Source organism: Serinus canaria, chromosome 20 (assembly GCF_022539315.1).
Source record: "Serinus canaria isolate serCan28SL12 chromosome 20, serCan2020, whole genome shotgun sequence".
In the NCBI taxonomy this organism is placed as follows: Eukaryota; Metazoa; Chordata; class Aves; order Passeriformes; family Fringillidae; genus Serinus; species Serinus canaria.
In genome coordinates, this window is record NC_066333.1 from 11,980,926 (window position 1) to 11,994,887 (window position 13,962).

The 13,962-nt window shown below is 49.7% G+C and overlaps 1 protein-coding gene across 3 annotated transcripts in view; it reads left to right on the plus strand.

The window, feature by feature from the left end:
* The first annotated feature begins 2,176 nt into the window (after nt 1-2,176).
* The window catches only part of PMEPA1 (prostate transmembrane protein, androgen induced 1), a 44,203-nt gene continuing 32,417 nt past the window's right edge, over nt 2,177-13,962 (plus strand). Inside the window, exon 1 of one of the 3 annotated variants that reach the window (XM_018917395.3) lies at nt 2,177-2,552. In XM_018917395.3, the coding sequence (XP_018772940.3) occupies nt 2,450-2,552 (103 nt within the window). In that variant the 5' untranslated portion in view covers nt 2,177-2,449. The remainder of the gene's footprint in view (nt 2,553-13,962) is intronic. The other 2 variants (XM_009093142.4, XM_009093141.4) reach the window with 2 other exon arrangements.

The window sequence follows — 13,962 nt, forward strand, 5'->3', positions numbered from 1 at the left end:
ATAACCGGAAGGAATCAAGATTACCCCTCCTGCATTACTGATGAAGAAACTGAAGCAGGAAACAAAATATAAAATAGGATTGGAAATACTTTATTTCCAGCTCTAGCACATATTTTTTTCACATAATTGTCCCTAATCTCCCAGTACACCAATTCCCACCTCTGGTGCCACCCCAGCACCTTCCCCTGCCTTTAGGAATGGCACTTGTTGGATAATTCATGTGTGCTTGGTGCTGGGGAGCACAAACTTCTCAAAGCCCATTTCTATCCGAGCCACACAATCCCCTTCCATGTTTCCTTTGGATCAGTAATTGTTGGGAGTTCCCATCTGTCGAGTGGCAAAGAGTAAAATATTAAACAACCTGGCAATTCCTTGTTCCTGCTCTCCAGGCATTTTCAGAGGACTGGATGGGCTGCAGGAGTAAAGTACAGGTGGGTATTTAACATTAGTTTGCAGTAGTCATGTAGAAATAAATTCCTTCTCTGGGCAGGGAAATAAAGGTTAAACTTTACCAATGAGTGCCACTGAATCTGACCCAAATTTTGAGACCATAAATCTTCTGTGATTGCTGCAGCTTTGTAGAAATAGGATTTCTGCTGGCTGCTCACCTGTCCCCACCTCCGTGCATCTTCCCAACAGCATCTCTGGGGAATGCAGGCCCAGCTAGGGATGCCTCAGATACTCCCAAATCCTAAATCAGAGCTATCAACAGTTACAGGGAAATGTGCTTTCTTAGAAGATAACTGAAGCTGCCTTTATCTCCCAGTAACAGGATCCACCAAGATTTATAGCAGCTACTTCGCACCACTGTAGTTAAGCTTGTTTCAGCATTTTCATTATAAACCTTTGTTTTCACAGGTTTATTTCCCAGAAAAAATATAAAAATCTGTCTCAACTAAAGCTTGGCACAATGAGCCCTTAGGGAAGAGATGATGTTTTTTCCTTTTACCTATCTTGCAGTGAATGGGGTCGCTCCATTTTACAGCATGTGGTTTGAAACAAAAGTGGGAATGTGTCAGGAATAGTTCCTGAGCTCTGAGCAGCACCACTGGCACCACCATGGGAGCTAATGAAAATTTTCACTGAGCTCAGCCATGGTCAGACTGGGTTATCCCCCACATCTCTTTCCCAATCTTTCCCATTTTTCTGTCTGAAATGCTGCACTGGGGACTGGCTGTGTGAAGTGAGCCTGGAGCCCTGTGGCTCAGTGCTGTGGGGCCAGGGCTGAAGGGGGTCCCCACAGCTGGGTGGGTGTTGCAGGGTAAGCCTGACTTTTGGGTGCTTTTCCAGCAGGATACCCAAATCCAGGTGCTTTTGGAGGTGATCTGCAAAAGGATCTCTGCCAGGTCCTGCTGCAGACTGGCAGCTGGGGGTGCCACTGGACCCACCTGGGTAGGCTCAGTGCAGGTGGTGCTTTAAAGATCCACTGTGGGTGGGTGGGTGCAGTAATGACTGGAGCATCTCTGATGAGGAAAGGCTGAGAGAGCAGGGCCTGCTCGGACTCAAGGGATGACTGAGAGGGGACCTCATCAATGTGTGTAAATATCTAAACGAAGGGTGCCAAGAAGATGGGCCAGGCTCTGCTCCGTGGTGCTGAGCAATGGGACAAGAGGCTACAAAACAGATGGCCAGGAATTTCCACCAGAACAGAGGAAGAACTTTGTTTCTGTGCAGGTGAACGAACACTGGACAGATTGCCCGGAGAGGGTGTGGAGTCTCCCTCGCTGGAGATATTCCAGAAGCCTGGACACAATCCTGTCCTCTGTGCTCTGGGATGTCCCTGCCTGAGCCGGGAGGTGGGACACCGGGTGACCCACGGTGGTCCCTTCCACCGCTCCACCCCACTCTGCGGTTCCGGGGGTCCCGCGCCCCCCGGCAGCTGCTGCCGCCCCGCCTGGGCGCGTCCCGGGGGGGCCGCACCGGGCGCTGCCCCCAGCCCCGCTCCCGGCGGCAGCGCGGGGAGGGGAAGGGAAGGGCAGTCCCCGTCTGGCGCTGACGTCACGGTCCCGCCCGCGGCGGCGGCGGCGCGGCCGCGTCCCCGTGGCCGTGAATGAGCGCGGGGGGCGGGAGCGGAGCGGGAGCGGGCGGGCCGCGCTCCCACCGCGCTCCCACCGCGCCGCGCCCCACAAAAGTGCGGGGCTGCCGCGGCCGGGCCCAGCGCTGCCGCTTCCCGGGCCGGAGGGGCGCGGAGCAGCCGCGGGGCCGAGCGGAGCCGCTGCCGGGGGCGCTGCGCCGCGCCGGGTTTTTTATTTCCAATTTCTGATCGCAGCTGCATTTCCCTCCCTCCGCCCCCCCGCGCCGAGGAGGAGCCCCGGCTTTATGTGGTGCTGCCCGGGGAGCGCTCGGCGGCCGGGAAGTTCTTTGTGTCGCCGTCGCCTTCCTTTTTTTTTTTTTTTTTTTTTTTTTTTTTTTTTTTTTTTTTTTTTTTTTTTTTTGTGTGTGTGTTTAAATGTATAACTTCATGGGGCTGAACAGCACGGCCGTAGCTATTCAGCCCAATGTGTCCTGCACATGCAACTGCAAAAGGTCTTTGTTCCAGAGCATGGAGATCAGTAAGTACCAGTCCTGCTGCTCCCGGGGAGGGTGCGGGAGGTGCCCGGGGTGCGGGAGTGCCCGGCGGCCCCGCCGCGGGCGGGGAAGTTCCCGCGGGGGCTCCCGGCGGCTCCCGGGACCCTTGGCTGCGATGCGCTTTCCCGGAGTGGTTTTCCTCCCCCCTCCGTGCGAGCCCCGCTCTCTCATCTGTTGCCGCTGGGATGTCGGTGCGGGTGTGACACGGCGCGGGCCGGGCTGCCGGAGCTGCCCGGGATCGGCTCCCCGCCGGCACCGCGGCTGACTGAGATCCCCGCTCTTCCCCATCGCGGCTCCATCACCGCCCGCGTCTCGCCCTTTCCCCGCGATGCCCCGGTGCCCCTGCCCCGCGCCTTCCCCTCCTGCGGGGGTGATGCTTGGGCGCTCCCGAGCCTCCCCCGGGGGTCTGCGGTACCCCCGTGTAAATCATCCTGGCCTCGGTTCCGGGGGGCACCGCGGTCCGGACACCCGAGTAGGGTTTGTGTTTGGGAACCTGTTCTCCCCGTCTCCAACCCCTCGGGGCTTTTTGTTCCGAAGGGCGATTTGGGTTTTTTCATTAATATTTTTCAACCCTCGCTGAGTAGCAGTGAGGGCAGTGCCTGACCTAAATATTCACCACTTCTCTGTGTGCTCTTTCCCTCTTGGAAATGAAGTGCACGGAGGTGAGAGAGAAGGAATATTACTGCTGAGGGGAGAGGAATGAGTTGGGCTCTTTGGCAGTTTTAAGCAAATGGTATTTTCTGTAAAGGGAAGGTTTTCGAGGCATCCCAGAGCGGGAGGGTTGTCAGGATTGTACCCTGCTTAGCACCTCATTCAGTGCCTTGAAACCCAAACCCTGCACAGACTAATGCAAAATGGCCCAAAAGGAAAACTTGGGAAAGAGTCTGGATTTTGCATATATGCCTGGCACTGCGACGGGGCAGGCTGGCGCTCGGTGCGTGCAGGGAGAGCCAGCTGAGCTGTGCCTGTTTCTGCTAGCACAGGATCTGCCCCGTTACCTCCAGCGGGGCTGCAGAGCATCTGTCCCTTGGTATTTTGGATGGCTTTTGTCCAGCGTCGTCTGCCTTCTCCTTCTCCAGCTTCATCCTTATTTAATTCAGGTGTCTGAGTCCCGGAGAAGGTCTGCAGGCATTTGTATACTGGGTACTAAAATGTGTTCACTCTGAATTTTAGCATAAACCATACCCTTTGTACTGTATGCACTTTTAATCTTGATTTAATCTCATTCGTGTTCAGACAAAACTAAGCTGGATTTGCCTGATTTTATTAACACTACCGGTACTGAATAGACCATTATTCTTCCCTGACTTTAACAGGCCGGGCTAGATGTGCATACCAATAGCAGTGTATAAATAATGAAGATATAGTTCTTTTTTTGTGTCAGGCAGTTGCTGAACATTAACTGTGTCCCACAGAATCCCAAGGATGAGACTTTGTGTCTGAGCAAGGCTCATGGTTGTGATAGAAGTTGTGAATTAAAATAGGTAACGTCTTTTGAAGAAAAAGCTTCTATTCCAGTCTAAATCTTGGCATAAGGTTTTGTTGGAACAACTCAGGCTTTTAATTTCACTCTTTGACTTTTTAGAAATGACATAGTTTATAATTTTTCCCCCCATTTTTGTCAGCATGTGAAAGGCTTGGTAAGAGGCACTTGCTGCTTATGGGTGGGGGTATGAGAGACAGGGAACAGTGAATGACACCGGAGGAGACCTTGCCTGGATTGGGATGGGTGTTATGGGAACCTCGTGCCTGATGCTCCCGAGGTCCTTCCCTGACTTGTCCCCTGCCCTGTGTCAGCTCTGGGGTCCTGGCACTCAGGTGCTGAGTTCCTGTGAGCTCCTGGAAGCCTTGGAGTGAGCTCACTTATTGCTGCCCTTCCTTATTTCATGTTGGGGTAAGTTTCTTATCACCAATGTTATTATTTATTTCCTGCTGATGGCGGGCAGCATTGGCTCACCTCTGTGCTACAGGAGAGCTCTGGTGGCACTACAGGGGCTGTTACCTGATCGCCTCCTACACCTGGCTCCAGTGGAAAGGGCAGAGCTGAGCCTCCCTGAGTTAAATTCATTCTACAGCATTTTTCCTCCTCCAGTCGCTCGATTTTTGTGTATCTTTCTGATACGACTTTGAGGGAATCTCAGAGCAGCTACCACCAGATGCTCTTTAATTTTTCAGCCAAAATTTCAGTTACCAGGCAGGAACGCTTCAGGAAAGTGTCACGGAGAGGAGGAACACGCAAACTCCTCTGATTTACAACCCTCTAAATAGGTTAACTGTCCAACCGATGCCCAAACCCCTTTTCCTCGCAGGCTTCATTCCGTATGGCGGCTGCGGCGCTGCGGTGGAGGAAGCAGCTGGTTTCTGTGTGTGGCGCTCCCAGATTAGGATTAGAAAAGGGCTTTTTTGGGGGCGGGGGCGCGAGTCTCGCTGGGGGCTGGAGTGCCAATATGCCGGGCGGTGCTAAGCAGCCAGACGTCTGCAGCAGTGGGCTCTAATCGCCTCGGCTGGGTGAAGGAGGTCAGGGGTGACCGGCGTGGCGGAAGAGGCTGTAAATAACTAATTATTTGGCACGGGGAGCGGAGCGAGGCGCCGTGCCTGCCTCCCCACCCGCACCGGCACCTGCCCGGCCCGGCCGTCCCGCGGGCACCTGGGCATCCCTGCGGGAGCTGCCGGGGCAGCTCTCTCCGGGCCGGGCGGCTCTCGGCAGAGGCTTTGCAGCCACTTTGATCGGATAGGAATATTATCCGAGGCGTTTGGGATTTTTGGGAGGCGTCGTTGCATCTCCCAGGATCGAGGCCGATCCTCCCCAGCTGCAGCGCCCAGCTGGGCTGAGCAAACTGAGAGGGCAGGTTCCTGTCCAAGCCAAGACTTCTTGGTTTTCACATTTTTTGGTTGAATAACAAACCAAATGTGTATAGCTCAACCATGGATCACATCTTTCCACTTTCACACTGCTTTTCTGACAAATGCATTTCTTTCCAGACACTGTCATCGGCAGTTATGGCTTATTCCAGGGCAGAGTGGATATGAACCACGTGCTTCTTTATTCACCCCCTAAGTTTTCCTCATGGAGTGAAGCCAGAGCTGCTCCCAGCATTTCAGCAAGCCCAAAAGTGCTTGCACAGAGGATGTTAGTTTGTGGCATCTCAATTTGACCTCAGCCAAATCGGGGAGTTCCCTATGTCTGGCTCTGGTTATGTGTCTGTGACGAGCTCTGCTTTTTGCTGAGATCAGCATCCCAAGGTGTGATCCTGGAGGAGCAGAGCGTGGCTGGCTTTGCTTATGGTGCCCCAAGAGCTGTCTGTGTGTGCCCTTGGCCATCCCAGGGGAAGCAGACTCTCTGCAGTCCCAGCTCTGGGGGTCCTACCTTTCAAACCCCAGGAAAGGCCTGATTCCCTGAGCCTGGACAGCACAGGGGTCTTTATTAAAATTACAGTTTATTTGTGCCCTCAGGTAGTGATTTTGGTCTTAATGCTTTATAATTGATGTCGAATGGGAGAATAAAAAGACAGAGGGGGGAATGTAGGGGAAATAGTCAAACTTTGGTTTTTTCCTGTGGGTGAGCACCTGGATTGTGCTGTGCTGCACAGTGGGACCGGCACACAGCACCAGAGGTGATCCTGTATAATTGGAGGTGATCATTTATAGTGCCAAGTGGAAGCAAAACATGGTTCATTATTCCTTTTCAGTCAGTGTCAGGGTGTTTGCTGCAGTAAGTTCTGTTAGCTTCTGGTGTGGAAGCATCCTCCATCCCCTGAATGTTTGCCTCCGTAGTGTGTTTTCAGATCCTGGCTGTGAGAACACCAGAACTGAAGGGTGTGTGGAGAGCAGCAACCATATTCTTTTCCTTAAAGCCAGGAAATTCCCAAGGTAGGATCTGGGATTACCTCTAAATTTTTGGGATATTGAATTAGCTGCTACTACTGCTTCCTTTGTGAATGGAGAGAAGAGCACCCACAAACACATGTTCTTACTTTTATTTGCTGTTGCTTATAAAAAAAGCCTAATAATTTTATATTTCCCAGTTGAAAGTTGGTGGTTTGATAAATCCAGTTTTAGAATTAATTTGTAAACATAAATTATAAGTGGAGAGACATAAGGAGACCTTTCTAAGGGAAGTACCAAACTACATGGTGTCACTAATAAAGGGTAATTACAATCCAGCTCCTTTCCTGAGTAACTCAGTGTACAGTCATGTCTGTCAATGTTGTTTCATTCAGGTAGCAGCAGCTGTCAGAATTTGCTAAGCCTAATTAGTGGAAAAAAAAAAGGTAATTTATTTGCAGTGGTGTCTCATGCGAAGACTTCCAACCAGTTTGCTTCCTGGAGGGAGATCCCGTACTGGTGTGTGGTTTGCCTTATCAGATCCCTCCTGTTCTTTGTCACACGGGGTGTCTGCTCCTGGCAGGTTCCATCAAAGGGACAGAGCCAGGCTGGAGAGCTGGTGAGGACGAGGTACAAGGGCCACTTTGCTGCAGTTGAGTGTGCTCATGGCTTGGTTCACGCCACGAGCACGCTCGCAGACGGCCATAAAGCACAGCAATCATTGGTGTCCACGGGGATGTTTTCATGCAGTGTTCTTCCTGTCTGTGTGGCTGAATTGCTGGGTGATTATTTTATAACTATTTTGGGTGGCAGGAGGTAGGTCACTCGGGCAGGTCCCAGGTGAGGAAATGCATCCCAGACCTGCTCTGTCTGCGAGCGGCGTGGCCGAGTCTGGCACAGGGAGGAACAGGGAGGAGTGCAGCAGGATCTGACCCCTCACTTCCATCTTGCAGAGCTGATCACTGGCTGCTGCTTTGCTGCTTCCTTGCTGCAGGGAATGCAGTGGTGGTCTGAGAGCTCCTCCAGGAGTGATGGGTGAATGAGGAGTGAAGGGGAGCTGGGCAAGGGCGATCCTGGCGCTGAGCATGGGAGCAGCTCCCTGGGTGCCAGCACCTGGAACATGGACACCGTACTGAGAGCTGGAGAGACCCTGCACACACAGCCCTCTGGGAGCTGGAGAGACCCTGCACACACAGCCCTCTGGGAGCTGGAGAGACCCTGCACACATGCACCACCAAGGGCTGACAAGCTTTCAGCACTTGAGGAGGTCTCAGGGTACTCTGTGTGTGTGCATGCAGGCATAAACATGTCCATGAAACTTAATTTAGTAATACAGGAAAGTGGCTCCAATGGACTGGTTAATGAAGAAGTTGGTAACCAGAGAAAGGAGTTGTGGGGTTTGGGCTTTTTTTTTTGGGGGGGGGTTGTTGTTGTTTTTTTTTTTTTTTAAAGCAGATAAATTTCAGCTGCAAGAATTTATCGTTCAAATCAGAGGATTTGGGGAGCTATTGAGAGTAAAGAGAGCTTTGATGATTTGGCAAGGAATACAGCTTCTAAGGCAGCACTTTGATCTGCATTTTAAATGCTTCTTTGTAATGACAGTTTCACAATTTCTTTTCTCATTTTGAGTCAGTTTTGCAGAGGTATGTTTTGAGAGAAAATAGTAACAGCACACATTATTCTTGTTGGCTTTGGAGCCAGCTAGAACTTGTAGTTCATCCCAGATCTTTTGGCTACTGTGGTAAATTTATGATTGCACCAAAAAGGAAATTAGTAAAGATGTTAAATATTATCAAAGCTTTGCAAATCTTTTGAAATCTCTCTGGTGTGAAAACTAAACTTGCATTAGCATTTCTGCTGTGGTGTGTTGAACAGTGTTTATCCAAGCATCCACCTAATACTGCAGGTTCCTGATTTAGCTTTTTTTTTTCCTTCTGAAGGACACGCTACTGTTTAGCACATGCATCTTTTTAGTCTTGCATTGCAGCTGAAATCTTGGCTCTAATGACTCGAGCTTTCTAAAGACAACCCTACTGGGAACCTTTTTCCTTCCCTTCTATCTACAGCACCTCCTCAGATAAACTCTTGTTGGTGGGAGAAGGTTGTTGGTGCCTACACGTTCTTATACATGAGAGCTTGTTACATTAATTTATGTATTATGGAGAGGGGTAGGAATTGGGAATGTTTATTAAGGTTTTAGTTTAAATTTTCCATAGCATCTTGAATCCATTCTGGGGAGAGGTTTATACCTCTCATTGGAAATCAGCAGCCTCAAGCATGAGAACAAATAAGCAGGTTTTTCCAAATTGGTTTAGAGCTGTGTGGCAGCTCTTCTGGTGCTGGTTTTGGCCTCTCCTGGCTCTGATGAGCTGTACCAGGCTAGCAGTTCTCTGCTTGTGGAGCAGATGTGTAAAACAGGGCACAGATTTCATTTGCAAGGTAAATTTGCCCAGGAAGTTGGGTCTTCAGTACATGCAAAGGGTACTGGTAGGCCTTAGATAAATAGAGCTGTGTGTACATTTGACTGGCATCCCTCCCAAACTGTCAGAGACTGTGCTCAGTGGGGCGTTATCCCTGGTTTTGGATCTCTCTGGTACAGGGTGCTGATTTGGAGCATGTAGCCCTGAGACATGTCAGTCACCATCCCACTCAGAGATGTACAACCAGGGCACTGTCTGTGTTCAGGCTCAGGCTGGCATCAAGTCCACCTTCACTTTTAGATTTTTTTTAACTAAATGCTGCTTTTTCACTGTGTACAGTGAGGCAGCAGTGCTAGAGGCCATAATCCATCAGTGTCCCCTTTTTCTCCAGGTAGTCAGACTTCCCCTTTCTCCCTGGTGCAGGAGTGGGCTAATGCTCCATTTAGAAGAGGGTGTGTTTTTCACTGTGTGTGGTGTGTGTTAGCGTGTCCCAGACTGTGGTGTTACGTAAAGACACCTTGCACATCTTTGGAAACTTGCCTCACAAGTTGTCAGTGTTGGTGGATGTCCACAGTGCTTTCAAGTGGTTCACACATTTGTGCTTGGTGTATTCTGTCTCGCACATCTCTTTAATAAAATGCCTCAGACTGGGTAATTTTTTACTTGCAGTATGCATTCAAAAGCGTGCAGTTAGAAGGGAAAGTGCTTTTGCACATGGCCATTCTCTGGACCATTTTTGAGACCCTGCCGAAGCCAGCATAGCTGAGGGATTGTGCCTGTGATGGTTTGTGCTCTTCAGCAGGTGCAACAGGATTTCCCACATTTGCAAACTTGGCCTAAGCAACCCAGCCAAGCAGAATTTAGCCTTGGCGAATGAAAACGGATTAACCCCCAGGCTTGGAGCGTACCAAGGATGAAAAAAAGTTACTGGCACAAAAATCAAGGCTACTTTTCAAAGAATATGTGCAAGACATGGCTTGGGGATTTTTTTCCATCTCTTCATTCTGTCCAATATGTAAAGTAGCTGGTTTGTTACTCTAACCCCCTACAAATGATTGTCAGTAATAATTCTGTAAAACTGTGAATCAACTCTGCATGACTTTGTGCAAATAGACTGAGTAATTTCTTTGTTCTTTTCTTCTTACTTTGTAATTGGAGTCTGTAAAAGCCCAAAGGTTTGGTCTTGTGGAAAGCATGATTCATTTATTGGTGTCTGTGCCGACTAGTTATCTTTCAGTAATTCCAGAGTGCTGCTACAAGCCAAGAGTGATTCATACACGGCTAAGTGCACAAACAAATGGGGTCATGGCCATCTGCAGAAACTTTTCTAATCTATTTATGGTATCGGAGAAAGAAGTGGGTGTATTAAGGATGATGGAATAGGTGTCAATTACATTAGTGACTGTAACTGGTTAAGTAACGCTCACCATTACTCAAAACCACATCTGCTCCTTGCTGAAGATCACAACAGCAGGTCCTGTTTAAATGTTAACACAGGTCTGATAGAAGAGATGGATTGAGTGTCTAGCCTGCCTCCTGAGGAGCTCCCCATCCTCACAGCTCTTCTGCCTTCATTGAGATTCAGACAGGGATCAGGAACTTGCACTGGGAATATTTGTAGTGGCAAAGTCTGTCTCTGCTGTTGCAGACCTTGGTCGTTGTAAGCTTCACACACAGAATTTGGCCTTATACTTCACTTGTGTTGATGGTCAGGGTAGGGTTTGTCATTGGCAGAGCATCTCAGAGTACTGCTCCAGTGGTCAGTTTTCCTTCCAAATGCATCTTCGGTGGTTTAAAGTCTTGAGGGAAGATGACCAGCATCTTACAAGGTGGCCTTTCTCTACTTCTGTCCCTTTTCACTAATTGTGAGAATTAATTCTCCTTTTGTAACTCTGATAACAAAACATCCCTGGCTGCAGCTGTGTCACAATTCCTCTGCTCAGGTTTTAGGCTTTTGCTTTTAGGCTCCTCTCCTGCTCAGGGGTGGAGGAGCTGGGTCCAGGGCTGGAATTGGTTGTGAGGAAGACAGGGTTTGAGATCATCAATAGGAAACAGGAGGGCAAGAAGCATTCCAGATGCCCATGGTTGAGGGTCTCTGGTGGGCTCCCTCTGGACTCCTGGTTGCCAGAGCCTGCCTGCTCATCAGCCTTGCACTCTGCCTCTTTGCACCTAAGAAATGTGCATCCAGCAAGATCTTGCCCTTGCAGAGTGTGGAGTGGTCTCACAGTGTGTTAGAACCGTGCCATGTCTGCAGGACGGATGAGTGTTACTCATGATGAGGTTTGGAGGTGGCATGGCCTCGTCTCCCTGAGCCCTGGGAGACCTGGACAGTCACTGATCAGTTTGATTTCAGAGGACTTGACTAGAACACAGAGCTCAACGGACTCCAGTTTCTGTAAACTGAATTTAGGCATCAGCACTGGCCAAAAATACGGGAGAATTTGGCAGTGCATTGTTGTTGTCCTTTCACTGATGTTTTGAGCACTGTGTTCTGCTGCACCCTCCCTGCACGTGCTCCCATGAAGGGAGAAAAGGCCTGGCTGACACCCTGAGTTCTCTGTGGAGGGGGAAGTGACCCAGACTTTTGCCCAAAGGACTGATGAGCCTCTCCTGATGTCTGAGCATCTTTCTTCTCCTGCCCTTGCTTTACTTAAGTCAACAGATTGTGTAAGCCACATGTGAGATTTACCTGCAGGGCAAGTGGGAGAGGAGCAGTGCCATTTGGATGAATTCCCAAGAGACATCTAACCACTGAGTGTACAGACTCACATTTCTGAGCTGAGTCCTACAACAGTCCTGAGTCTCTTCCACTCTTCCATCCGTGGCTCTGGCTGCCCAGGACGAGTCCCAAGGAATTTGCCAGCTGTGGCTGCTGGCTGGCAGCTCCCCTGCGGGCTGGACTCTGTGCTGAGCAAGCTTGGAAATTCTCCCCCTTAGTGGTTTCTGTTTAATGTTATGATTATTGTTATTTCTTACAAAAACAAAAGATCCCCCCAAAGCAGAGCGCCTCCCACACCCTCCCGCGCTGTTTCCCACAGTGCTGAGGGTACACGGGGCTCACCCTTGGAGCTCTGCACTCTCTTCACGGGGTGAAACCCACAGCTCAGCAGCTGAAATGACCCATGGCTGGGCCTGTCCTTGGTGCCTGTTCCAGCCTGAAACCAGGCTGGATCACCTCGTGCTCTTCACAGGTCTTTGTGCAGTGAGACCTCGAGAGTCAGTGGTTGTCGGTGTCCCCTGTGCTGGCTTGGCTGCAAGGGCTCACTGAGGGCACATGTCTTTGCTGGAGGGGCAAGTCCTGCTCCTTCTGTGTTGTTTTTGTTATTTCCACCATTATTCCACTTTACCAAGGGTGGTCTCTTGGCTTTAGTACCTCAGAGTAGCATATACAGATTAAAATAAGCTCTGTAAGTACCTTGTCCTGCTAGGTGCGCTCTTTAGGACATTGAAGAAACAACATGATTGATGGGCACTTGCTTCACACAATTCAGGGAAAATTTATCTTAAATTGCAATTATTTCCCACATAATAAGCAGGAATCTCATTTTTGTTGTTACACTTACATTACTGTAATGGGACTTTGCTGGAATGGGAAGATGTGTTTTCAAATTCAGTGTTTCCAACTGCTGAGACACACTCAAGGTGTGTAACGCTTAATGATACTGATCACTGGTGTGTAATGCAATCAGGGTTTATGTTTCTCTAGTGTGACTTATTCATAGCAGTATAAACACGCTGCACCTTCCTCAGGTTTTTCTGGGAATGCAGGTGCTGGCTGTCCTGTCAGCTGATGAGCCAGAGGTGGGCTCAGAAACAAGGACAGGGGCAGAGGTCTCTGATAGGGGTCCTGTGCCACATGCAGAACAAACTGTTACAAACATATTCTGTCCTGCTGATAGCTTTTAATCCTCATAGTTCTTATGGGTTTCCTTGATAAATACACTTTTCAACCTCTACTGAGTAGCCATCCAGGCCTGAATTGTAAGGAACAATAAACATAATGGACAGACTCAATTTAATAGATTTCGCTACAAGCTTTTTATTAGTACAGCTTTTTAAAAAAAGAAGGAAAAGGAGATGACTGCATTTATTTACTTGAAGTGCAGAAAGCAGCTCTTTGAAATCCAAGGGAAGTGTGCCTGAGTGGGCTCAGTTCAGCTAGTAACTGTGGAATGAGGGAAAGATCCCTCCTGCTGCACAGCCTGTGGAGTGCTGCCTGGTCTGGAACGGGTTAACAGTGCGTGCAGATGTTCAGGAATTCCTCTTTTGACTTGACCGTGGGGTTTTGCTGCTCTTCAGAGCACAAGTGCACTCCAGTCACAGCAGGTTTGTGGGCTTGGAGATGCCTTTCATCTCTCCTGTTCTTGCTGCATGCCTGGGAAGGGATCACGCCGTATCTTGCTGCCATGTGTCTTCCTTGGTTGTGTTTCTAGAGATTTGCAGACCCACATAAAGCATCCATTAAATTAAGCAAAATGGCCTTTAGAAAGCTACGTTTCAAGTGGAAGAAATGCTTTATGTAACATAGGGGTATGTGAGGGGACCTAAATACAAGCTTAAATTGGCTGTTACGAAAATAGGTATAATTGGGTTTTTTGCAGAGTGATTTTACAGCTTCTGAGTTTAATGTCCTGGTGAAATCCTGCATCCAGTCCACGTGCGGCCGAGGAGATGGGGGTTGAGCAGCCTGAGTAATGGGGCTTGTTCTAGGAACAGCCTTGCCCTCGATTGCAAAACTGGACATACCTGTCGTTGGCTGAGGCTCTGCTGTGTCTGAGAGGTGTCTGGAGTGAGGTGGTTCCTCTCACCTGTGTTTGCCCTTCAGTCTCTCCCCTCAGCTGCCCTGTGTCAGGGCAAGGGGCATCTCCGACCGTGGTTGTAACTGCTTGCAGGTGAAAAATGCAGCTGTACCCTCCTAACTGGGCACGTGCCAAGAGCTGCAGCTTTGTTTTCCAGCCAGATCAATGCAGTTCGTTGAAGTCGTTGGGTAATTTAGTAGCTGGAGGCACTTCTGTGGGCTTGGCGTGGGAGCCACTGCTTCGCTTCCCCCCTCGGGAAGGCTGGGAAGGGTTTCCCTCTGAACCCAGGCTTCCCCAGCTGCATCCGGGCACAGGTGATGCTGTGGGGTCGTGGTCCAGCCGTTCTGGGA